This window comes from Pimephales promelas, chromosome 16 (assembly GCF_988280905.1).
Source record: "Pimephales promelas chromosome 16, fPimPro1.hap1.1, whole genome shotgun sequence".
Classification (NCBI taxonomy): domain Eukaryota; kingdom Metazoa; phylum Chordata; class Actinopteri; order Cypriniformes; family Leuciscidae; genus Pimephales; species Pimephales promelas.
The window spans coordinates 8,129,834-8,157,310 of record NC_142784.1 but is presented as its reverse complement, the minus strand read 5'-3'; the positions used below and the strand labels follow the sequence as shown (position 1 = coordinate 8,157,310).

Sequence of the window (27,477 nt, the reverse complement as noted above, 5' to 3'; positions counted from 1 at the left end):
ATGGACGTGGAAGCAGAGAATGTCCGAGTGTATTGGGTTAGCTGCGCGCTGTGATTGGCTCATCGCGCTTGAGGGCGTGGCTTAGCCATAGGTCAATTAGCTGGTAGCCAAAATAAGGGAGAAATTACGTCAGTGGAAGGTTTTGTGTGTTTGACTGTGCTCTGTTAACATCACAAAAATATCCCTCTCTTTCTCTCCTCCAGGATTCTCCTGACAGTCGTGGTGATATTCCGTATCCTGATTGTGGCCATTGTTGGTGAAACAGTGTATGAGGATGAGCAGACCATGTTTATCTGCAACACCCTCCAACCTGGGTGCAACCAGGCCTGCTACGACAAGGCCTTCCCCATCTCCCACATCCGATACTGGGTCTTCCAGATCATCCTTGTTTGCACACCCAGCTTGTGCTTCATCACCTATTCAGTGCACCAGTCGGCCAAACAGCGCGACCGTCGCTACTCCTTCCTCTACCCAATCATGGAGAAGGACTACAGTCGTGAGGGTACCCGCAAACTACGCAACATCAATGGTATTTTGGTGCAGCATTCTGACAGTGGTGGCGGAAAGGACGAAGCCGACTGCTTAGAGGTAAAGGAGATCCCAAATGCTCCAAGAGGCCTCCTGCATGGCAGGAACTCCAAGGTACGCCGACAAGAGGGAATCTCTCGCTTTTACATAATCCAGGTGGTTTTCCGCAATGCACTCGAGATAGGCTTCTTGGCGGGGCAGTACTTTTTATACGGCTTCAGCGTTCCTGGCATTTTCGAGTGTGACCGCTACCCCTGCCTGAAGGAGGTGGAGTGCTACGTGTCACGGCCCACCGAGAAGACGGTCTTCCTGGTGTTCATGTTTGCCGTGAGCGGGATCTGCGTCGTGCTCAACCTTGCCGAGCTCAACCACCTCGGCTGGAGGAAAATTAAGGCCGCCATTCGAGGTGTGCAAGCCCGCAGGAAGTCCATCTGCGAGATCCGTAAAAAGGACATGGCCCACCTGTCACAACCGCCAAACCTGGGCAGGACCCAGTCCAGTGAGTCTGCTTATGTCTGATCTCCATTCATCCAAATATGGCGTCACAAGGAGTCGAGTGGAGAGTGGAATGCTAAAATTACAAGGTACTTGTGCAAATGTTTATAATGGTGAAGAGGGAGTGGCTCCACACAGCCACACCCCTTTCCCACAAGCCACTCCCTCCCTGTTTATTGCGTATGACAATGTTTGAGGAAGTTTGCACAATGCCAGGCTTCTGGAAAAGCACGTGAAGACGAGGCATGGAGGGATTTGAAAGTCTCAAACTGACCACAAGCATCGGTGGAAGGGTAAAGAGCGTGAGGTATGATACTAGGAGATGATGGACGTCAAATGTTTTGGAAACAAACGAATCTGGGGTTGTTTTCCCACTTTTCTCACTCTCAGACCTTGAGGAAAGAGGAATGACCAAGAAGGATATTTAGCAGGAGAGCGTAGCATGACCACTTTTTCTCAACCGTTGTCACTGAGATGGTGCCAGAAGAGGAATACTGTTTAGGTTTGCTCTCCTGGCAGTGAATCGGCTTAAAACAAACAACGGGTGAGGTATAAACATTGTTACAGCAGTGGCACCTTCACTTTGATGTATGATTGAACAAACATTAGCATCGTTTCTGTAATCTCTCTCTGGTTGTCGTACGAGACTAGGAGATGATTATTACCTCTGCGCAAATTGTGCCCTTCCACGAAGACTCTTGCGTGTTCCAGTCAAGTATTCCTCTCTCTTGTGGTGCATGAATGTGTGTTTATATGGATGTATGTGACCAAAGTTGAAAGAATTTAGATTCCTTTTTGTTCATTTTATTATTATACGTTATTTTTTTTGCGAAAAGGTTGGTGCCATCAACTTAAATGACTGTTTTTTTGTTCCAGATCATTATTTAAAATATAAAGTTAAATGATTATCACAAAGTTAGATTATTTATCTTTATTGGGAAACGGAGCCAACTCTGCTGAAAAGAATTTCCATGCTGGTCCAAGGCTGGTTTATGTTGATTATTGTTGGTGGAGCAGCTGTGTCTGAAATCGAATACTTCACTATATAGTATGCCAAAAACAGTATGCCAAAAAAGTAGTATGTATGATGAATGAAGTGTGCATTCGATGGACACTTTAACCGCCACAAAAGAGGATTTATGAAAGCCAGTGAAGCGACGCAACTTTCACGTGAAAGTAACAATGGCGGATTTAGCACGTCAGAATTTCATTCATACTACATACATTCATACTATATAGAATGCACTTTTTATTGGTCAGTATGCGATTTTAGACGCACCGGAACAGAAATATGCTTGGTAACCAGCATGGTCTTTCTGGTGAATGTGATTAACAAAGGAAATCTTGTTTGTTATGATAATGTAGATGCTTGGTGAGGACACCCGTACAAATGATTGAGAAAAAAAAAATTGTGTCCGGATGTTTCTATCAGATGAATTTATTATCAGAAAGCATAAAGGTATGTTTCAAAGGCATGTTTACAAAGCTTTATCTGTCAAATGACTTTTGAAATGAAAAATCGATGTTCAGTGTGTGTTATTAGGAAAAAGGAATAATTTACAGTGTTTTATTAGCTTTTTCTTCTCGTCACGTGTTTATCAGCATGCCTTTATAAGTAAGAAAAGACGAAAAAATATACGTTTGCATTGCACTTTGTGGGATGGGAAGAGTGGATAAAGGGAGAAACTCACTGTGGGAAGGACATTAGAGCTGGGAAAGTGAGCCTTTTGGATTGGTCCATCCTAAATAAGATCAATGAGGAGTATGTGCGTGTATGTAGCTGTGATCCCCTGTGTGCCTTTGTTTACACAGTGTGGGATAAAGCAGGGTGTACCGTCTCTAACAAAAGACACAAATTATATTCAGTTGTCTTTCAGCCAATATTACAGCAGCTTAGGCCCACTAAAGAAAGCACTTGTGCCTACACCGCCCTGACTAACTTCTGCACGTGCACATAAAAAACAACCCAGGGTAGACAGAACAGAGTCAACTAACACAGGCCAGCTCGCTGACATACCGCAGACGCAGAAAACACCGACAAAGAGAAAGAGAGGAAACTGCAGAGTTCATAGACTTATCTGACATAGACATAGGCATGTCTTATAGAAAAGTCGTCCACAGGAAAGTGTGTGTTTATGTTTAGCTGGACAGTTCAGCCGCAATTCTGATTCAGGCCAGAAGTCAGCGTGAGCATGGATATCGTCGTTCACATCTAAATTGAATGAGAGGTATAAAATGGGCCTCGCATTTATGAGGCCTCGCATTTGTTTTACTGTGAATGTAAGCAACTCGTAAATGATCCGTAACATTTCTGAAGCTTTTCTGCACATGCAACCCTGTTGCTCCCAAGATGAGAACCAGGATTTCTATGCTTACATTTACAGCCAGGGTGCTAAATTAACTCGCATCAAGCGGCAAATGCAATTGGCAAGTACATAAATGAAGCTGCTTGCCAGTTTATTAGGAACTGTGGAAGACTGCAATAATCTGAAACATGATGAAGTGATGATGCAATTTAAAGACATAAACTGTCTTTAAAACAAACAAACAAACACCGGCATTTGCCAGCATGACGGAAAGTTAATTTTGGATGTCGTGTATGCACTCTAAAAAAATGATTTATTAAACAGTATTTTTGTAGCATACAACTAAATATATAAAAAAAAAAGGTTTGGAAAAAAAAGCCAGTGAAACGTATTCTCTGACGTTTTCTTATCTTAAACAAATTCAGTTAATCTTGTTTTAACCTTCAAATGGTCTTCGTTTCCTGTTTACACTTCTGGGCTCCCCAACAACTGATTGAGTAATTGTACAAAAAATATTCATTTTTAATCATACAAATAATATATCATTTTTTGTTTACTTCTCATCTATTCATTAATGCTGTGTTCCATATACCACACAATTCCTCAACTACACCATTAGCTTGCATATGAAATATTATTTTTTATGATACATTGCATTTTATGCTCTAGTACTAGGCCTTCATTTCTGTTTAAAAATGTCAGATTTATGCCGGATTTTTTTTTTCTTAGGTTTTTTTTTTTTCACATTTATCATTCATTTCAATGTGGGGTCATATTGACCCTGAAGATCAGAAGTGTAAACATTTTTTTTTACATACTGTACTTCAGAACAACCGAATCAAGCCCAGTTTTGTGTGTGTATAGATAGATAATGTGTGAAAAGTCACAAAATCTTATTCCACTGAGATGAAGGGAACCTTTTTTTTTATTAAGTAAAAGTCAATTGACCCGATTGAGGGCTGCTATGGAGGCTAATATGAAAAACAAGACAAAAATACTATTTAAGAACATTATTTTTGCAGTGCATCTATCTAGGAAGAAACTCATTTTAATCAGAACAACAACAAAAAAATAACAATGTGCAACGGCTGAACGAACGGTTCAAGTTTGATCGTATCCAGTTTAACATGTTATATAGCCATTATTGGGTGGGGTAAAAAGGAAATGCATCCCTTCAATTGGGACCAAACACGTCCTATATCTGTCTCTTTGTAGTACGCTGTACCTTCTCCTGAAAATCCCAGTTCTTTTATCCTGATCTGAGGATATAGTATCTCTTTCAAATCATAACCTCTGTCTGTAACTATGCAGCGTCAAAGGGCACCTTTTACAAGCTTATTATTTTCAAGTGCAGTTCAGAGATTATGAAGATTGATTCCCCAAGTGAGAACTTCTTCATGTGCTTGCATTAATCCACTCTTCTCCTCAGTCTATTTTCAGAAATCCTATATCCGAGTTTAAATACTAGACGAAAAAAGTGGAAATGTCCAATTTTTGTTTCTTCTTTTTCTTTATTCCAGCTTGTGAATTATGTCTATGTGTGTTACTCTTTTATACCGTGCTGTAATATGAGGTTTGACCGCAGGGGGTATTTAAAGACCAGAATTATGAAGTGAAAATGTGGCTTTACATGCCAAAGTTATATGCAACTTCATAACGAATTGGGTTTCAGTGAATGGGTTGTTTACTGTAAAGCATGAATGACTGATATGGAAAGCATGTTTTTACTATTCTTTTCCCTCTCTTTTTTTATGAAACACAAAAGCAGGGACAAGTAAACAGCATGGTTAGATTAGAAAACTGGTCAAAAGTGGCAAATTCTTGAGGCTTTAATGGGCCAAAATTGAATCAAAAGACTGTAGCAGGTTTTTAACTGCAATCTTGTTACAAACGTATGCAACGCTTGAATTTCAGCAAAAACTTTTGACGTGAGGGACGTATTTTTATGGTTACATGCACCCTGTAGTCACTGCCAGATAATTTTGTAGAAAATTTTCACTAACAAAAAGATTTTATGTGCAAGTAACCAACCTGCTGTTTGTTAATCTACTGCCAGTGAGATGAAGATATTAACTGCTGATATTTCAGTCATGTCAATTTAAACTGCCAGAAAAACAAAGTGGACCAGTGCATGTGGGAGAAAAAAAAATGTCTCAGGTGTAAGATTTTTTTTTAAATTACCTTTTCAAATGACATGTTTTAAGTGTTTGTACAATTACTGTTTTGTGTATGGTATCTTTGCAAAAGCCAGTTGAAAGTTTGCCCATGTTTTATAGAGTCCTAAACTAATTTGATAACAGTGAATATTTTACGAACATGTGTATCAAGATCAACATGTTGATTCAGGAACGTGTCAAAATCATGTTGACCGAAGCAACTATCCCTGGTTGTACGACTAAACTTCACATAAACTGTAAACTCAAATCTGATTGGTTGATTTCAATGTTGTACTTGGTAGAATCACATTCACCCTACCGAGATCTCCATATTAAGTAATGAATACAACAGAGTGAAGTTCATTCCCGCTTAGCTCAGGAAAAAGAATCATTCTAATCGCATTCTAATCCCTTTCGAATGATCATCAAATGTCCCAGAATGCTCTCTGAGCGACTGCCAGAAATCACGGCGCCCACAGTCATCAAAGCCCAGGTTTGCCAACCCAGGTTTTCCTCTAAATCCCTGACTCATGACGAATCCCTCATTTCGGCATGGACAGTTAAATGAGATTATGCATTTAATCTGTTTTCCTTCACCGTCGTATTCCCAAAAAGCCATTCTTTAGTTTTAACCCTCATATGGGGTAAGCTTTTCCTTCCTCTTTAAGTACAAAACTGGTCTAGGATGATAGTTAAGGGGAGCTTCAAGCGATTACAACTCCACGTGTGCTGCCAGGGCTGTTTGACACCCGCTGCACAAGCCGGACTAATCTCTCAGGAATAAGAAGAGTCGCGGCTCCTAATCACTGCTAGCTGCTTACGTGGACGTATAAACAGGATTAGCATTTGGCAAAGGCAAAAGGGCAGGCGAGCCATCCATCCCTCGTACCTGCACCATCAGGACAAACCACATCAACACATGCAGCTGTAACTCAGGATCTGTGCAAAGGCACCAATCCTATAAGCAACGTTTATATACAGAGCAGCATGAGAAATCAGGGCCGCTTCTGCTAACAAGGGAAAGATTGTTACAGGACAACTTTTCAGTTTATCGCAATCAATCTAGTTAGCCATATGAAACATGATAGGTGAAAGACGAAGTGACTTTGCTTAGCTCTGCCCCCTTGACTGCTGTTGCTCGACAAGCTTTGCAGAGCGTCCCTTGAATTCAATGTGATTCACAATTTTAATGTGATTAAAAACTGTTATCACAGTCAAATGAAAAGAGAAAAGCCTCATTTCATAGTGATTACAATTGCGTCCAGTGTTGTAGTACTCGAGACTCGGACTCGTCTCGGACTCGGTCTCGAGACCATATTTTAATGGTCTTGGTCTTGTCATGGACTCGTGTCCATTTGGACTCGGAATTGACTCGTACTCGAACATTTTTTTTTTTAGGACTCGGAATTATTCCCGAGTCCACTCGTGTTCAATTCAAAATATTTTTCATGATTATTAATGTATGTTAATAAAATATTTCTTTAAATTGATTGACACGCCCAGTGATTGGTGATTTTCTAGTGCGCAACTGCGCTTGAGAAATTGTTATAAAATTACTTTTAACACCACCTACTATGTGGCCTTTTTACCCCAAACTGATCATATTTTTTAAACTCTAAGTAAATTCAGTAAAAAAAAAAAAGGATTTCTCTAAGTAAATAAAAGTAAATTAGGTAATCAACCCTCACTGGTCTCGGTCTCGACTCGGACTCGACCGTCTCTGGTCTCGGACTCGACTCTCTATGGACTCGGTCTTGACTCGGACTCGACTCTCTCTGGTCTCGGTGTCGACTCGGACTCGAGTGAGGTGGTCTCGACTACAACACTGATTGTGTCACTATAATGATTGCCCTATCAACGTTTTAGTCTATAATTTCTGTCAAATATTCACTTTATATTCGACTTAAACGAGCGAAAGCTTGTCTGATTATATGGTGGATGGGAACAGTTGCTTGTTCTTATTAAGGTTCACTTTAAAGGTCTTATCCTAACTCCCAAAATATAGTTTGTTTGTTTTGTTTTTTTCACATAAAGCAACCAACACATACTCATCCTTTGGCGTCATATAAGTGACACCATATGCCATTTTGTCGAAATACTACGCACATGGCACCCTTTAGCGTCAATATAACACGCACTGTTATGGGTAGGTTTAGAACTGGGGTGGGGTCTTCATCTCAGGCCACGTTTACACAAAGCTGGGTATTTAGCAAAACGAATATTTTCCCCCTCTCCGTTTTCAAAAATAACATCATTTACACACCCGCATAAATACACCGTCGAGCGCAATCATAACTATGCCAAACCTATTGGCGGCAGTGTAGGGGTTAAGGATAAAGCCATTCAAGCCAATCAGAATCCTCAGAAACGACAAGAGAGAACCTAAAACGCCGTTTCTCCCAGTTCACACGAAAACACATAATCGGCGATTATTTCGAAATAATCGTTTTCAGTGATAAAAACTGCGTTTTCGTGTAAATGAGAGGGCAAAACGCAGAGAAATATCTGCGTTTTCCCATCGTGTAAACGGGGCCTCATTTTGACGCTAAATGATGCCAGTCACCTGTATGACGCCTTGGGTTCCGCGTGTTATATTGACGCTAAAGGGTGCCATGTGCGTAGTATTTCGACGAAACGTCATATGGCGTCACCTATATGACGCCAAAGGATAAGAACAAGCTCAAAGCAACAGATCTTCAGTTATTAATAGATGGATAAATGCAGATGTTAGACTTGTGATACCTTCTGCCATATGGTAAAGGATAACGGTGCCACCTGTAGCTGATCGTCCTTCTGAGATTACAATGTGCAACCCTTTAATCCTCCATGAAATAAACAGTCTGATTACTTTGTCTAATTAAAATGGGTTAGATGAGATCATGTGCACTGAAAAGGGTTTATTAATTAATCTTCATTTAAATCAGATTTTCTTTTCTTTTTTTTTCTTATTTTGTGTGTGGAAATGAGCAAGGCAAAGGTCAACGCACAATTGTGTTCAACCCAGTGTGCAAAATGTGATGTTTCCTGAAATATCAAATGGGTGCTGCTAAAATGCTTGAGTAATATAAATTTTACTGACAAGCTGTACATCAATCGTTAAGTCTACAAATGCCACCGTATCTCTCAGCCCTGTTTCGATCTCTTTCATAGTTGTTGCTGAATTCAATCCAAATGAACAATATTGATTTGTTACTTGTTTCCACGAGGAAATCTGTTGTTTGGAGCACAGATTTCTGTTTTGTAACTGACCTTATTTGAAGGTTTTGTTTCTATATGTTTCTGAATTGTGGATTGTGTACTTAATAAAACACCTTGAATGAACTCAATGATGTGTCCTTAAGTGTGCGTTTTTGTGTGTATGCTGTCAACTAAAACTAAAAGATTAAATATTGTTTATATAAACAGCAGGATACATATATAAAATTGGTTTTGTGAACACATACTGTGAACGACGTGAAAAGAAAAATATATTAGGGGAGAGCGGGGCACAACCTAACACATTTTGATTTTGGCTCAATTATTAAAAAAATTAAGTTAGATTCAACTTTTTTTTACACAAGCAACACATCTCTGCTACAAATGAACACTTAAAGTTTTATCCTAGGACCTACCATTTTCGTACAGTTGCACTGAAAGTAACAGAAGTGCAAATGTTACAACTTACCCCATATGCGGGGTTAATTGTAACAGACAGAGGGGTTAGTTGTAACACGTCTGTAACATACATAATTCAGTACTATTTTATTAGTAGTTTTTGATATTGTTTGTGCATTTGTATAGATAGATATCCATACATACATCCCTCATCCAATCATCCTTCTATTATGGATCAATATCATGGATAGAGACAGAAAAGGGCTGCAAAGTTTTGCAATAAATAATAAAAAATAAAATCATAAAATATTTTTATTGCAATTGAATTAGATTTGTGTGTGGCAGCTGCAGGTAAAATTATTATTATCAATAATAATAACAGTAATAATAATAATAAAAATTAAGGGTTTATTGCATTAAAAACAGGCCATATTTTTAATAAATAAACAAGTAATCAATGCATAGTAAACTAAATTTTAAACATTTGTTTGTGAAAGTCCAACAAAGTTAAATTTATAAATAATACTCAAACCTGAAAAGTTGTGTGGCTCCCTGTTTTCATTTGATTATCATTGTTTGTCGGCTTGTTTGTAACACTGTGTTACAACTAACCCTGCTGTGTATTACATATAACAGTGATAAGGCAATATAAAGTTAGATTTGGAAATGGATACACCCAACCCAGATACCAAAAATATATGATGAAAAAAATTCACTTGCATGGAGTCAAAACACTCTTTGTCCAGTATCTTCACGAAATATAATCAAAACTTTCCGCATTTTCGCGAGAGGCCGTCTTCTGGCAGCAAGAGAAAAAGAGCGGAAAAACAACCTGCTTGATCCTGACGGACTATGTAAAAGGTCCGTGTTACATTTAACCCCACATTAGGTTGTGCCCCGCGCTCCCCTACCTCCTTTTCATTCCTGTAAAAAATTATAAATGGCTACCCTGACAGTATTATCTGGCATAGATGCTGCCTAAGTAGTTTTGCAAATCAATCACTTAAGATTCCATGATGATTAAAATAATGTCTTAGAAGACAGTTGCCTTCTAGTTTTATTCAGCTTTTACTTTCAATTTAATGAGTTAATGTTAGTCCATAGAGGCCAGCTTCCAGGCTTAAAGAAAAACCAATGCAACTAATGCATAAATGTTTATTAATTTATTTATTTTTATTCAGTTTTCCAAACGATTAAGCTGCAGAGCAGGTTCTTTGAGCAGCAGTGTTATTTAATAAATGTATTTAAAGGAGAACTCCGGCGAACAATGAACCTTTGGTCTAATAAAACATCGGTACCTAGTCAATCGTTCTCTGAGATTTGTTTTCATGATAATCGAGTGTAAAGAGTTTTATCTCTAAAAACTGTTTAGCGTATAATGCTAGAAATGGGGGCATTGACTAAGTAAAAAGAAATCGCTAGTTTATACCACTAACAAGGCTCTAAATAGCCCCACACTAACCCAGTAACATAATGAGGCTCCATACATGCAAAACAAAGCATTGAGAACTTTGTAAGTGTACAGACCGTTTAATAAGAAGATACTTTATAAAGGCCGTTCACTTCGCGTCACATTCACATCACGTTTGAGCCTCAGCAAGAACCAACGAGGTTCATTCTTGTGTTACGCATCACGTTTGAGCCTCAGCAAGAACCAATGAGGTTCATTCTTGTGTTACGCATCACGTTTGAGCTTCAGCAAGAACCAATGAGGTTCATTCTCGTGTTACACAGCACATTTGAGCCTCAGCAAGAACCAATGAGGTTCATTCTTGTGTTACGCATCACGTTTGAGCCTCAGCAAGAACCAATGAGGTTCATTCTCGTGTTACGCATCACGTTTGAGCTTCAGCAAGAACCAATGAGGATCATTCTTGTGTTACGCATCACGTTTGAGCTTCAGCAAGAACCAATGAGGTTCATTCTCGTGTTAGGCATCACGTTTGAGCCTCAGCAAGAACCAATGAGGTTCATTCTTGTGTTACGCAGCACATTTGAGCTTCTGCAAGAACCAATGAGGTTCATTCTTGTGTTACGCATCACGTTTGAGCCTCAGCAAGAACCAATGAGGATCATTCTTGTGTTACACAGCACATTTGAGCCTCAGCAAGAACCAATGAGGTTCATTCTTGTGTTACGCATCACGTTTGAGCCTCAGCAAGAACCAATGAGGTTCATTCTTGTGTTACGCATCACGTTTGAGCCTCAGCAAGAACCAATGAGGTTCATTCTCGTGTTACACAGCACATTTGAGCCTCAGCAAGAACCAATGAGGTTCATTCTCGTGTTACACAGCACATTTGAGCCTCAGCAAGAACCAATGAGGTTCATTCTTGTGTTACGCATCAGGTTTGAGCCTCAGCAAGAACCAACGAGGTTCATTCTTTTGTTACGCAGCACGTTTGAGCTTCAGCAAGAACCAATGAGGATCATTCTTGTGTTACGCATCACGTTTGAGCTTCTGCAAGAACCAATGAGGTTCATTCTTGTGTTACGCATCACGTTTGAGCCTCAGCAAGAACCAATGAGGTTCATTCTCGTGTTACACAGCACATTTGAGCCTCAGCAAGAACCAATGAGGTTCATTCACGTGTTACGCATCACGTTTGAGCTTCTGCAAGAACCAATGAGGTTCATTCTTGTGTTACGCATCACGTTTGAGCCTCAGCAAGAACCAATGAGGTTCATTATCGTGTTACGCAGCACGTTTGAGCTTCAGCAAGAACCAATGAGGTTCTTTCTCGTGTTACGCATCACGTTTGAGCCTCAGCAAGAACCAATTAGGTTCATTCTTGTGTTACGCAGCACGTTTGAGCCTCAGCAAGAACCAATGAGGATCATTCTTGTGTTACGCATCACGTTTGAGCTTCAGCAAGAACCAATGAGGTTCATTCTCGTGTTAGGCATCACGTTTGAGCCTCAGCAAGAACCAATGAGGTTCATTCTTGTGTTACGCAGCACATTTGAGCTTCTGCAAGAACCAATGAGGTTCATTCTTGTGTTACGCATCACGTTTGAGCCTCAGCAAGAACCAATGAGGATCATTCTTGTGTTACACAGCACATTTGAGCCTCAGCAAGAACCAATGAGGTTCATTCTTGTGTTACGCATCACGTTTGAGCCTCAGCAAGAACCAATGAGGTTCATTCTTGTGTTACGCATCACGTTTGAGCCTCAGCAAGAACCAATGAGGTTCATTCTCGTGTTACACAGCACATTTGAGCCTCAGCAAGAACCAATGAGGTTCATTCTCGTGTTACACAGCACATTTGAGCCTCAGCAAGAACCAATGAGGTTCATTCTTGTGTTACGCATCACGTTTGAGCCTCAGCAAGAACCAATGAGGTTCATTATCGTGTTACGCAGCACGTTTGAGCTTCAGCAAGAACCAATGAGGTTCTTTCTCGTGTTACGCAGCACGTTTGAGCCTCAGCAAGAACCAATGAGGTTCATTCTCGTGTTACGCAGCACGTTTGAGCCTCAGCAAGAACCAATGAGGTTCATTCTCGTGTTACGCAGCACATTTGAGCCTCAGCAAGAACCAATGAGGTTCATTCTCGTGTCACGCAGCACTTTTGAGCCTCAGCAAAAACCAACGAGGTTCATTCTTGTGTTACACAGCACATTTGAGCCTCAGCAAGAACCAATGAGGTTCATTCTCGTGTTACACAGCACATTTGAGCCTCAGCAAGAACCAATGAGGTTTATTCTCGTGTTACGCATCACGTTTGAGCCTCAGCAAGAACCAATGAGGTTCATTCTCGTGTTACACAGCACATTTGAGCCTCAGCAAGAACCAATGAGGTTCATTCTCGTGTTACGCATCACGTTTGAGCCTCAGCAAGAACCAATGAGGTTCATTCTCGTGTTACGCAGCACGTTTGAGCTTCAGCAAGAACCAATGAGGTTCATTCTTGTGTTACGCATCACGTTTGAGCCTCAGCAAGAACCAATGAGGTTCATTATCGTGTTAGGCATCACGTTTGAGCCTCAGCAAGAACCAATGAGGTTCTTTCTCGTGTTACGCAGCACGTTTGAGCCTCAGCAAGAACCAATGAGGTTCATTCTTGTGTTACGCATCACGTTTGAGCCTCAGCAAGAACCAATGAGGTTCATTATCGTGTTACGCAGCACGTTTGAGCTTCAGCAAGAACCAATGAGGTTCTTTCTCGTGTTACGCAGCACGTTTGAGCCTCAGCAAGAACCAATGAGGTTCATTCTCGTGTTACGCAGCACGTTTGAGCCTCAGCAAGAACCAATGAGGTTCATTCTCGTGTTACGCAGCACATTTGAGCCTCAGCAAGAACCAATGAGGTTCATTCTCGTGTCACGCAGCACGTTTGAGCCTCAGCAAAAACCAACGAGGATCATTCTTGTGTTACACAGCACATTTGAGCCTCAGCAAGAACCAATGAGGTTCATTCTCGTGTTACGCAGCACATTTGAGCCTCAGCAAGAACCAATGAGGTTCATTCTCGTGTCACGCAGCACGTTTGAGCCTCAGCAAAAACCAACGAGGATCATTCTTGTGTTACGCAGCACGTTTGAGCCTCAGCAAGAACCAATGAGGTTCATTCTCGTGTTACACAGCACATTTGAGCCTCAGCAAGAACCAATGAGGTTTATTCTCGTGTTACGCATCACGTTTGAGCCTCAGCAAGAACCAATGAGGTTCATTCTCGTGTTACACAGCACATTTGAGCCTCAGCAAGAACCAATGAGGTTCATTCTCGTGTTACGCATCACGTTTGAGCCTCAGCAAGAACCAATGAGGTTCATTCTCGTGTTACGCAGCACGTTTGAGCTTCAGCAAGAACCAATGAGGTTCATTCTTGTGTTACGCATCACGTTTGAGCCTCAGCAAGAACCAATGAGGTTCATTATCGTGTTAGGCATCACGTTTGAGCTTCAGCAAGAACCAATGAGGTTCTTTCTCGTGTTACGCAGCACGTTTGACCCTCAGCAAGAACCAATGAGGTTCATTCTTGTGTTAGGCAGCACGTTTGAGCCTCAGCAAAAACCAACGAGGTTCATTCTTTTGTTACGCAGCACGTTTGAGCTTCAGCAAGAACCAATGAGGATCATTCTTGTGTTACGCATCACGTTTGAGCTTCTGCAAGAACCAATGAGGTTCATTCTTGTGTTACGCATCACGTTTGAGCTTCAGCAAGAACCAATGAGGTTCATTCTCGTGTTAGGCAGCACGTTTGAGCCTCAGCAAAAACCAACGAGGTTCATTCTTTTGTTACGCAGCACGTTTGAGCTTCAGCAAGAACCAATGAGGATCATTCTTGTGTTACGCATCACGTTTGAGCTTCTGCAAGAACCAATGAGGTTCATTCTTGTGTTACGCATCACGTTTGAGCCTCAGCAAGAACCAATGAGGATCATTCTTGTGTTACGCATCACGTTTGAGCTTCTGCAAGAACCAATGAGGTTCATTCTTGTGTTACGCATCACGTTTGAGCCTCAGCAAGAACCAATGAGGTTCATTCTTGTGTTACGCATCACGTTTGAGCTTCAGCAAAAACCAACGAGGTTCATTCTTTTGTTACGCAGCACGTTTGAGCTTCAGCAAGAACCAATGAGGATCATTCTTGTGTTACGCATCACGTTTGAGCTTCAGCAAGAACCAATGAGGTTCATTCTCGTGTTAGGCATCACGTTTGAGCCTCAGCAAGAACCAATGAGGTTCACTCTTGTGTTACGCAGCACATTTGAGCTTCTGCAAGAACCAATGAGGTTCATTCTTGTGTTACGCATCACGTTTGAGCCTCAGCAAGAACCAATGAGGTTCATTCTCGTGTTACACAGCACATTTGAGCCTCAGCAAGAACCAATGAGGTTCATTCTCGTGTTACGCATCACGTTTGAGCTTCTGCAAGAACCAATGAGGTTCTTTCTCGTGTTACGCATCACGTTTGAGCTTCAGCAAGAACCAATGAGGTTCATTCTTGTGTTACGCATCACGTTTGAGCCTCAGCAAGAACCAATGAGGTTCATTATCGTGTTACGCAGCACGTTTGAGCTTCAGCAAGAACCAATGAGGTTCTTTCTCGTGTTACGCATCACGTTTGAGCCTCAGCAAGAACCAATGAGGTTCATTCTCGTGTTACGCAGCACGTTTGAGCCTCAGCAAGAACCAATGAGGTTCATTCTCGTGTTACGCAGCACGTTTGAGCTTCAGCAAGAACCAATGAGGTTCATTCTCGTGTTACGCAGCACGTTTGAGCCTCAGCAAGAACCAATGAGGTTCATTCTCGTGTTGCGCAGCACGTTTGAGCTTCAGCAAAAACCAACGAGGTTCATTCTCGTGTTACGCATCACGTTTGAGCCTCAGCAAGAGGTTTTGTTGTCACGTGTCAAGCAGGTTCAATTGAACTTTTGTTTATGATCACTGATCAACGTTTAAATATGAATAAAAGCCTAAATTAAATCTGTACATCATATAAAGAGTTCAGATGCAAAAGCCTCTAAATGCCATTTGAAATTTTCTTCTTGAATGAAGATTTTTATCAAACTTGTATATTTAAGTTCAGTAATTTCACTTAAATAACAATTAATAGGTAATCATCATTGCCATTTAAGTGAAATCACTGAACTTAAATATACAAGCTTGATAAAAATGATCATTCTAGAAGAAAATTTCAAATGGCACTTAGAGGCTTTTGCATCTGAACTCTTCATATATAAAGCAATCGAGTCTCTTTAGAAAATTTGGACTAAACCACTGAATTCATATGGATACGTTTTATGATCTCTTTATGAACTTTTTGAACTGTCAAATCGTAGCTGTCTATGGAGGGACAGATTTCATAAAAAAAAATCTTCAAATATGTTCTGAAGATAAACGAAAACCTTACAGGTTTGGAACGGGGGGTGAGTAATTAATGACAGATTTTAAATTTATGGCTCAACTATCCCTTTAAATAAATATGATATTTAGAGTTAATTAACACCAGAGCAATCCTTTATAATAATGTTTTATTAATAAAGTTCACGAGGAACACTCTCAAATTGCCTATTGAATCAGTACAAGAGGAGGCCTATATATATATATATATATATATATATATATATATATATATATGTATATATATATATATATGCATACAGTAAGTCAACTCACCTATGTTCCTCACCTATGTTTTCAGCATCCCTTCTTCACCACCCCCTCTCCTCACACTCACCTGGTTACTAATCTAACCAGAAATACAGGGGAGTACTCTGGGTTTCGAGCCGTCCCCTCGGATAGGACGCCAAATCTGGTTATTTGTATGTGTGAACTGAATAGATTGACTTTAGAGAAGAAAACTAACTGGGATTTATTCATGAAACACAAGCAGAATAAATTCCTGTGTGTAAACAGTTCCTAAAATATTTTTTTTTAATGTAAATTAATTCAAATAAATTAAGTTCCTGTTCCCCCATTTCCTTTATAAGGAATTTATGTACTCGACATTTATGTACTCTACCACTCTCAAACTGTATGACCCCAGAACTATTCAGGAAAGGTATGATTGAACACTTGTTTATTTAACAGTTGGCTCCAGACTATATGAAAATCTGTTATGTAAAATGTAGAAGAAATTATGCACTCAATCCAGGTCACTAATCAAATATGCAAATGTGTTTTGTTTGTTTTTTTTTAAACTGTTTGTACAAAAGGTCAGATTTCACAGAAGATGCCATTTGAAACATCCTCAATATACCAGGATAAAATGGATCATGAGGTTTAGCTCTAAAGTGAGGAGTCCATGCCAGTTCGAGTGTTGCGGTCAGAAAAAGCACAAATGACAAAAAATGCAAAATATTTTCACAAATGGTTTCAGACTTTTGAATACAACTGCTTATATTGTTTATATTAAATCAGCCCTGTGCTAAATTGCACAGTAACCTAATCACATATTAGTCATTGTAACTACTATATTAGCTGAAAAATATCTAATTTCGAATGGCTTAATAGTTGCATTAATGAGTCAGTGCAGTTCCTAGATCAACAAAATACACAACAGCTTCTTAATAGCAGTGGTAATAACAGAAATATGGTAATTAGAACGAAAAGGCTAATGATCTGTCATGAATTAAAGATTTGAACCGCAGGAACATTTTCTTCTAAATGTGTTTTTTATTTAAAGCATAATGCATCATTTGCAAGTCATGGATTTGTGCACGACACGTGTGACCGTGTATTTTTTATTTATTGTACACATCTATGTGTGTGTGTCATGTCAAGTCCCTCTACTGCCCGCAGTCACGTGGTTGAGAGTTGGGATTGAGGGCCTGTTGCCACGGCAATAAGCCAGGCAGTAATATCTCTAAGCGCTACAGGGATTATTGTGTGGACAGATGGGTGAGAGAGCGTCACTTCCTAAGAGACGAGCAGAGATCACGGCAGGCTCCGCCCACATGCTATATGTCATAATCGTTGGCATCACCACCTGCAGCCGCCCGCATTCATCATCTGATCTCCCACAGTGAAAGTAAATGTCACAGTAATCACCTTTGATCAATGTAATCATACATTCAAAATACTGAAAAAGCAGTTCTGACTCGTTCTGGTTACATTTTCATGCACCACTGAGAGATTCAGGTTATAATAGCCAGCATTAGCAATGATTTGCTATTTTATCCTTGCTCCTCTCATTCGTTGAATTGTGCATGTGGAGCAGTGAAATTATTATAAGTTCAGTAATGACATGTACATGCACTCTGCCTTCAGATACTAATGACCTCTCTTTGACACCCCCGCGAGCAGGAAAAATGGCTTCAATCCGCTCTTCACAGCTCTCATGCTGGGGTCGAGGTGGACGGCTCTGCTTGACTGATCGTCTCTTCAGGACTAATAGATGAAGAATGAGGAGAGTGGTTTGCACCCTACTGAAAGAGAGGAGAGACTGAAAAGAGAATAAAGAGCGCTAAACCGCTTAGTGCATAAAATGTGAAGTGTGTATTTTGTTCAATGGTATAATACTTTATCCTGTCCCAGAATCATATTAACCCTGAAGAGCCTTACATATCCAATAATAGTCTGCAAATATATATATGAAGAGTTCAGATGCAAAAGCCTCTAAATGCCATTTGAAATTTTCTTCTTTAATGATGATTTTTATCAAACTTGTATATTTAAGTTCAGTAATTTCACTTGCCATTTAAGTGAAATTACTAAATAATGGATGCAACAATAGATAGACATTTAGACAGACAGAAGCTGAGAGAGAAATGATTTTAGAGGGAAAGAGCTACAGTAAGTTTGAAAGAGATACACAAAATGAATGGCTCTGCCACAAAACTAGTGAGCTGCCACTAGTCGCCCACAACAATGTTCATTTTAACCTTTTTTCATTTTAGAACTTTGTTAATAGTACACATGTAGCCGCATTTCCGTTACCCTTCAAATTGCGCAAATTGAAATTGCGAATTGAAAATAAGCCCGATGGAAACAGTAAATTTCATTTCAAACTCCCATATATCCCAAAAAAGTTGACGCTCGCATGAGGTGGTTTTTTAGGCAATTCGAAAAAAGGAATATTTTGCAAAACTCCAATGGAAAGAGTTCCCTTTATAGGTCTCTCAACACTAGCCATGTTTCCATCCACTTGTCAATCGAATTATCTGAAGTTCGGTTAAAAAACTCATGCGGATAAAGCTGGTGAAAGTGTGTTTCCATCCAACGGCTTTAAAGTGATTAAAAACCTGTACGCAATGACGTCACATGCTGTTTTGCGATCAAACTGACATTTTAAGGTGTTTCCATTCATTGGAAACAACATTCAAGCAAACTTTTGCGAACAAAGTTTTGTTAGACAAAACGGATCGTGCCATCTGCCAACAAATGATCAATATTTCACAAGTTGAAGCCTAATAATGCTTATGTGCCAGCTGATAGCGACATATGAATGGGATAATGTATGCGGTTGTTGAAGGGGTTGTATTCGCTATAACAACCGCCACGCTATATATTATCCTGCTTATTACATATAAATCAACCAAATAAATAAATCAATCAATAATTTGACACAAAATATTGACTTAAAAACGAGTTTATTGATTTAAAAACGACTATTGCTTCTGCTAAAGAAAATAGTCTGTTCCGTCTCTGAACTGCGTCCATGGCAACGGTGTGTTATACTAGCAGCGCCGCAGTCTGTTAACAAGAAATAACAGACCACATTCTACATTAGAACTCAACCAAGCCACGTAAAAACAAGCAAAACTAACCCAAGAAAACAACGACGCTATAAACATTGCTATGATGATGATGATGCCCGTTAATGCCCGACGACAGCGGAGGTGACTGTGGTTTGGGAACGAGCGCTCAATCAGTTCTGGGAGATCGTGGTTCACGGAAACCCTTTGGTTGAAGCATCTTTTTGTTTTGTCCACTTACATCTGTCATGTTGACATCCGCCATGTGTGCGCAAACAGACTGGCCGGAAATGAACTCGTCTTCTGACATGTTGCAACCATAAAAGGGCCTAAAACTTAATTGGAGTTCATTATTTATTCGGCAAATAACGTTTCCATCAGCTTTTATCGCATTAGCCGTATATCGATCAAGATAAAATCCGATGAGACCGAACGTATTTCATTTGAGTCGATTTTCATGAAATTTCATCGAATTTTACTGTTTCCATAAGGCATTTTTCATTCGATATCACTTAATTCGGATAAAAACGTGTCGATGGAAACATGGCTACTGTGAATATCGCTATGGGAACACTTTTGGTGTGGACGAATGTCTGAAGCCATTATACCATCACGCCAATTTGATTGGCCAATTAGCGCTTAGCACCACCCTAAGGCTGTGTCTCCACCAAAGCGTTTTTCCACGTGCCTTGCGTACTGTATGATTTCAATTGTTTTCAATGGGAGCGCCGCGTTTTTTAAACGCCATAAGCGTACCGAGGTGCTGAGCGTTTTTTTCACGCTGAAGCGCCGAGCGCCCAGCGTTTTTTACTGGTCGCTGGGAGTTGAAAAATGTTCAACTTTGGATAAAACGCAGCGCTCATCACTGTCACTTTTTACCCAGCCGTCCAATCACAGTGGAGGAGGGGCGGGACTAATACCACACCAACCAACTGTCACAACATTCAACTGCTGCGGATATTCTGTATCATAGCAACGAAACGTCTCAACGGAAAAAACGCTGTGCTGCCAAAACGCACTCAAGCGCCCAAAGCACGGCGTCTTCAGCAAAGCGTCTAGCGTTTTCAGCTGGCTAAAAACGCTTTGATGGACACACTGCCTAAGAATATTAGTGTGCCGCACACTATTTCCTCAGATTTCATTCCTTCAGGAAGCGGATTTTCTGTTGTCCATAGGAAAGTGTGTTTGTCGTGTTCTTTGATATAATTCAGAGAAGTTTTACCACTCCTCTCAATGGGTTTCAAGAAATGAATCGACCCGTGTGACAGGTTCATCGCACTCAAGACAGGAGACGCTCATGACAGGTGCGTGCAATGTCTGGGTCTTAAACATGCCCAGGCGTCACTGTGATAGCCTGCGTTTGAAAGTTTTGCGCTCTAGACTTACCTGCTTTCTGAGGAAAGAAGGCCCAGAGGAGCTTATAGGTGATTTGTGTGGCTCTCTCCCTCCGAGCGGACAGGAAAAGCGCACTTCTCCATCCTATAACGAGCTGTTAGACGTGGTTACTCGTGCTGTCAACAAGCTAGGGCTGGATTGTGACAGCGAGCCTCCTCAAATTCAGGCACAGTCAAGGCTGAACGATCGCTATTTGATTAGTCGTAGTCGTGCCCCAGCCGAGCCCCATAGGCCTCTCCCTTTCTTCCAAGACCTCCACCACGAGGTTTCAAAGTTTTGGAAGCAGCCTTTCTCTGTGCAAGTCACGAATCCCGCAGGCCCGGATTTTGCCACCATCTCTAAAATGTCTTGATGCATCCCATGCCAGGATACGTTCCGAAGGTCGTATCAACCCCCTTTCGTTCCTAGCAGGTGGTTTTGGAGGCTTTTCCCATCCTGATTCGGAGACTGGAAGTTATTCGTCGCCTCTCGGCCTCTGCCCCGTCAGGGAACTGAAGGTTTATGTCGATCGATCAGCCCAGTGATGTAGTTTGGAGCATTTGTTCGTGTGCTTTGGTTGTAAAATCAGAGGGGCTGCTGTCACCAAACAGAGAATGTCTCATTGGGTGATTAAGGCTATCTCTGCGGCTTATGAGGTGCGCTTCGCTTCTGGGTGTGCGTTTCCCTATTCCACAAGAGGAATGGCTTCTTCTCAAGCTCTTTTTAAGGGCTCTTCTTTGGAGGACATTTGGGTTGCAGCAGGATGGTCCTCTCCGAACACTTTTATCAAGTTCTACGGTCTGGATGTGAGAATGGATCCCGGCTTCCAGGTCTTATCTGCTTGAGCGAACACTTTCCACGGTCTTCCAACTATTCTCAGGTATGTAAAGGCATTATGGTTAATCGTTCCCAGAAATGGTAAGTCTCGGTTATGCATGTAACCTTTGTTCCCTGAATAGGGAACGAGACACTGCGATACCGGCCCTCTCATACTTGAATAGTGCTTCCTTCGTCATGGAATCTGAAAAAATAGCGCGCAGCACACTAATATGAAGCATACAGTGGTCCTTTGGGTGGTGCTAAGCACTATTGGCCAATCAAATTTGCGTGATAGTATAAAGGTCTTCAGAAATTTGTCCACACCAAAGGTGTTCCCATTGCGATATTTGTAGTGTCTTGTTCCCGACTCAGGGAACAAAGGTTACATTCTCGACCATTCTTTAACCTGTTAACTGTCACCCCCCCTTTTTTTAATAGACATGAAAATGCACATTTCGAACTTAAATGGTTGTAATTCAAGAATGCTTTGGAATATAGACATATGATTGGTCTTGTTTTAAAGAAGACATTTGGCAGATTTTTGTAGAAGTGAAATAAATTAAGAAAGTGAAACAGAAAAAAAGTTATAGAAGTTTGAGTTTATGGAAATGTACAATGTAAAAATATTAATTATTCATATTTTACATAAAATATATATTTTCAAAACCTGGGCTACTCTAAAATGGAAGAAAGTTCAAAGCCAAAAATCTGAACAAGTTGTGTTTCAAATTTTAGGTTGATATCTCAAAAAATGAGCTTTCAGTAAGATTTAGTTTGAGCGCAGTACCAAACTTTTTCACTAGGGCACAATCAGACTCCATTACTGCCCATATAAGGGCGCCTGCATTTCCATTCCTGTTTTAAGTGATATGAACCATTATTTTCACAATTTTCAAACAATTTCTGAAGTAGAGATCCTATTCAGAAGTAGCATGGGAAGTTTGGCAGATTTTGATATGAATTGAACCTCTAAGAAACACATACAAAGAACACGCATGTAAGTCATAGCTAGCTGACACGTCACAAATGGTGAATTTATTATTTTTTTCTTGATATTTCAAACTTTTCAGACCTTTTTTTTTCAAAATAATTGAATGGATTTTATCTTTTGAACTTTTGGCATGAAAACAAACTGAGGTATCTACCATTTTTTCATGATTTTTCATGTTTACTGCTATTTTAAAATAAAGGTCTGAACACGCCTTATGAGTATGAAAATATTCTTGTTTTATATTGATAAATTATGGCTCCTCTGTAATATATTTTGAAAATCAGTCACCAAATATGGAAACTAGAGATTGTAAGCTTTCAAATGATATATAGTTTGTCAATATTATTTAAGGTATTTACTAAGATATTATTGTTTTAAAAATATAGTGGCAAACGTCCCACCTGTGGGACGGTGACAGTTAAGTGGTTTTAAAGATGACGTTTGTGACAATTTCTTTTTTTTATGCGACGTTTGTGCTATTTTTGGACAGAAGGCAAGAGTTCTTCATTAAACTCATAAAAGACAAAAGTATCATGAAAATACTGGATTCTAAACAACAAAGAGGGAGAGAAACATCTCATGTGCTGCTCACAAGTACTGTATAAGGGTCTTTCTATTAAAGGGGTGATGAACTGAGAAATCAAATTTTCCTTGAGCTTTTGACATCTAAGAGGTCATCATATTATAAGAATATCCTGTAAATTTCAGAACTGAAAACGTCTTTGTTAGTCCAATAAAAGCTTTTATTTACACCAGCCTCTGAAAACGTCTCGTTTTTAAAAGTGGGAAACTATGATGTCGAAGGGGTTAAAACACCACCCCCGCAGAAGAAGATCAACGCCTACTTCAACGCGGCCGGTTTAGCCCCGCCCACCGATTCGCGCATTACACGCATAGCTAAGTAGCTAAGTGCCTACCTCGTGATGACAAACCGGATCGATCTAACGAGCAATACAGAATATTGTGTGTGCAGTGCCTGGTTGTGGAAGAAGACAGCCGCTGCATAAGCTTCCTCTGGATTCCAATAGGACTTCATGGATAAACTTTATTTTTAATGACGTTCCAACTGATGAGGGTAAAACATCGTCGTCTGTTCGCTTCATTTCACTGAGGATTGTTTTGTAAACAAGACTGGATTTGCAGACCGATTAAGAGTAAAGAACGTGCTGTGCCGTCTATATTGGATCTGACAGGAATTGTGCAACACACAGACTCTGGGTTGAACATGTATGGGCCAATCCGGTTGCCATTTTACAACATTGGACGTTTTCCCCCCATACACCGACGGGTGAGTTAAACTCATTATAATATGCAAAACTGTTATCCACTCACAGCAGTGGGCGTTTATTTCCAAGTCTTCAGTGCGACACGCCCATAAAAACCGACCGTTTTTCAGGAAGGCTCACAACTTGGGTACAAAATAGCCTATTACTTATTCATTTTGATGTTTTTGAATGCAAAAACCAAGCGAACGTCTTAAGTTGACATCAGACAACAATATAATACAATTTTAAAAGCCAGTTCATGACCCCTTTAAAGCTTGGATAACACGCCTACGTCTCCATCCATTAAAATTAATGGCTAGAGCGGTGTCCTACCAACATCCAACGCCATCATTTTTGGAATGACTTATCGTGAAAGGAAAAAAATGATGTTTTAGTCGCATAACAATGGTTAATGGAAATCCTTTAATTTCAAGAAATTTAGAAAATATCTCCAAAAAAAATCTCAAATCGTTAATGGAAACGTGACTTGTGATGCCTTAAAATGCTGCCTAAGTAAGATAAATGACAAAAGCATAGTAAACTAGTACCACACAAGCCAATCAAACACCAGTGTAGCGTGCCACTCGCCTCCACACACAAACACACACTCTGGCAGCTTGGCAGCAACACTGTCACACGACACTGCGCTATGGCCATGTTTGGCCTGCAACCCTGCCCACACATGCAAAGAGGAACCACAGTGGGCAGTAGGAACGCCAAGACCCGGGTCACATCCACGTCACCAGCCCTGAGCGCTCAATATAGTCACAGTGACAGCCGTAGCAGAGAGGACACACAGGCTCTCCTGACAAGTGTATCCCTCCCAGTCTTACACACACACACACACACACAAACACATGGTTATGTAATCCTGCCACATGCAGCCTGCACTTTTTAAGCCGGTCTTGACTCCTGGCTTGGTTCAGTATTCTGTGTTGACAGTATTTACTTACAAACTCAAACAACGAATAGTTTATCCCAGGAAAGATAGAGAATTACGAAGACAATAGAACAAAATGCTACATAAAGCAAAGAATAGTAAACTGTTAATATGAACACATGATAAGAATGTGGTATATGATTACATTTATTCATTTAGCTGATGCTTTTATCCAAAGTGACTTACAATTGCTATATTTGTCAGAGGTCGCACGCCTCTGGAGCAACTAGGGGTTAAGTGTCTTGGTCAAGGACACATTGGTGTCTCACAGTGGATTCGAGCCCGGGTCTCTCACACCAAAGACATGTGTCTTATCCACTGCGCCATCACCACCCAAATAAAAACACTATACAGATTTGTTGAGATAATTGGCCTGTTTGCCCACCTGTTATAACAGTCCTTCTCTGCAAATGACTCATCAGAATTACTGATTTTAGATTACAGTAAAAGAGCATTTCTTGTGTAGAGAAATAGAAGAAACGCAAACAAAAACATGAAAAAGGACTGTTTCTGAATAGGTCACATTATATTACAATGATTTAATGAACATTTTTCAACATAAACTGAGCAACCTTTATGGTTTATGATGGCGATGGTATCACAAGTTTGATATGTACCCTGATGCTGGCTGATTATCATACCATATTTACATGGTTTTTCTAGAAGTAGTAGAAAAATGTTTTTCAATGGTCAGTGTTAACGCTGATATCCAGGGCTGATGGCTAGTATAATGCAGATATATAACATATCACATATATTGTACATCTGGGCTAGACAGATTACCCACAAAAACTAGTCAATTTGATTTTTACATGTTTTTTTTTTTTTGTTGTTTTTTGGTCTAATATAGAAATTATTATCAATAATAGATATAAATATTTAAAATGTTCCACAGTTTCTAAAGACAAGAAAAAATGTAATTTAAACACTTTAATGTTCTAAAGTAGCCTATAACTAACTCATTTAATATGTTAAAATGCCTTCTAAGATAACATTCTACAACAATAATTGTATTTAATTTTATTTGGTGCTACATACATTTTGCTGAGTAAAAGTAACTTTACAGGTATATGTCAACTAATTGTAGTAACCCTAACCTCAGTCTACTAACAATCTACTACAATCTTCTTATACTCTAATGAGAGTTATTCGACATGTAGTTGACAAGTTACTTATAGTTAGTTGAATGTCTAAAGTGGACTTATCAAAAAGTTTAACCTTTTATTTTTGTTTTTCTTTACAGTACTGATGATTTGAACTGAAAGTTTGCCATTCAGTAGCAAAACATAAGAATTAAATAGCCCATCGTTCATCATTAAATCACAGAACAACTAAGATTAATCATTCAAATTATGAATAGTTCATCTCTAAAACAAAAAGTATTGAAGCATTAAAAATCAGTTCGTCGTACAACTTTAAAAACAATAAGTATTTATTTGTCATGATCATGTTTAGTTCTCTGTCTTGTTTAGCGATTTTGGCAGTCCCATTAGAAATCACATTGTACAACATGGATCTAATAAACTTGGGTATGACGTGTATGTAGACTATGATGATGACACCTATTGAATGACAGGCTACAACACTAGAATAGAAGAATAAAACGTCATCAGCATAAACAAATAGAGGATGATGAATCGCAGTTTGGCAATTGTGGTTTTTATATGCGCTAAAAAAGAGGAGGTGAATATGGACTCGGTCACGGCTTGGGAAAAGAGGCCAATTTTGCAAATGGAGCTTGAAGTAAATAGTTTTAAGTTTTGAAAATAGTGTAAGAGTTATAAAATAAGTGTAAAATAAGTCTTTATGTAAGATATGATGCATGGCCTTGACTGTATTTAACTCAGAGAGTTATACCACCATATGTTGACTGTCAGCTGTAATCCTTTCCTATTGAAGTCATTCTCTCAGAAGGGACGACAACAGTCGAGACAAGGGCAACATGTCCTATGTGAACATAGCCCAGGAGCTTTTCTGTTCACCTGTCACATCATTCATACTTGAAAATCTAACCAATGAACACTGACATGAATAGAAGCTAAAGTAAACAGGACTTTTTTGTATAGTGTCAAAGACACCCCAGACAGCAAACTGACATTGAATCAACGTGGAAACGACATCTCTCATGACATCGAAACAACGTTGATTTTGCTCATCGAATTAACGTTGAACCAACGTCAGACGCGGCATTCTTCAAAGCTAAATGAAAATCGAAAATTGGTTCGCTTTCATAACGTTGAAACAACGTTGATTTCAAGTTGATTTTCCGTTAGTTTTAAAAGAATTAATTGAAAATCTGCAGTCTGCATAAATGAAAATCGAAAATTGGTTTGCTTTCATAACGTTGAAACAACGTTGATTTCAAGTTGATTTTCCGTTAGTTTTGAAAGAATGACGCGTCTGACGTTGGTTCAACGTTAATTCGATGAGCAAAACAATGTCAGATAAACGTTGTTTCGATGTCATGTTTCCACGTTGATTCAATGTCAGTTTGCTATAGCGTTTCGACATGGACATTTTTACCTGGAGTATTTTAAAATGCAGGAAAAATCTCATAGACTTAACAATGAAAGTGGAAGCCATAATTAAGTACAGGAATACCATATTAGAAACATCCTAGCAACACCCTAGAAACCACATAGCAATGGGATGGCAACCACCATCAACACACTAGCATTGTAGCAGTGAGATGAGCACTACTACAGAAAGTAAATCTAGTTTGACTGTAGATTTATATTTTGTTAACTTAATGTTGTGTGCTCTGCATTCTGCATTCAACTGGGAATTCAAGTTAAAGCTTGTCTCTTATTTAGATTTTATTACTCAACATAGAAATATTGAGACAACTTGTCATTTAACA

General features: G+C 39.7%; 2 protein-coding genes and 1 long non-coding RNA gene across 3 annotated transcripts in view; 2 read left to right on the top strand and 1 right to left on the bottom strand.

Annotated features, from left to right (window-relative positions):
• The window catches only part of gjd1b (gap junction protein delta 1b), a 42,266-nt gene extending 39,172 nt beyond the window's left edge, over positions 1-3,094 (top strand). The window contains exon 2 of the mRNA XM_039654261.2: positions 204-3,094. Coding sequence (XP_039510195.1) covers positions 204-1,047 — 844 coding nt within the window. The 3' untranslated portion in view covers positions 1,048-3,094. The remainder of the gene's footprint in view (positions 1-203) is intronic.
• Positions 1-27,477, bottom strand: part of LOC148973301 (uncharacterized) — a 63,687-nt gene that overhangs the window by 22,947 nt on the left and 13,263 nt on the right. The gene's annotated exons all lie outside the window — the stretch shown is intronic.
• Positions 10,839-15,473, top strand: LOC148973302 (uncharacterized). The gene is made up of 4 exons (XM_089121610.1): positions 10,839-11,200; positions 11,456-13,393; positions 13,496-14,260; positions 14,312-15,473. The coding sequence occupies exons 1-4, from the start codon at positions 10,839-10,841 to the stop codon at positions 15,471-15,473; spliced, it is 4,227 nt and encodes a 1,408-aa protein (XP_088977736.1).

What these genes read in the sequence shown, in the direction of transcription:
- LOC148973302 (XM_089121610.1), top strand. Translation starts at nt 10,839, where the DNA reads ATGAGGTTCATTCTTGTGTTACGCATCACGTTTGAGCCTCAGCAAGAA. An exon ending in CCTCAGCAAGAACCAATGAG is followed by an intron (nt 11,201 to 11,455) that starts GTTCATTCTTGT and finishes AGAACCAACGAG; the next exon opens with GTTCATTCTTTTGTTACGCA. An exon ending in CCTCAGCAAGAACCAATGAG is followed by an intron (nt 13,394 to 13,495) that starts GTTCATTCTCGT and finishes AGAACCAATGAG; the next exon opens with GTTCATTCTCGTGTTACGCA.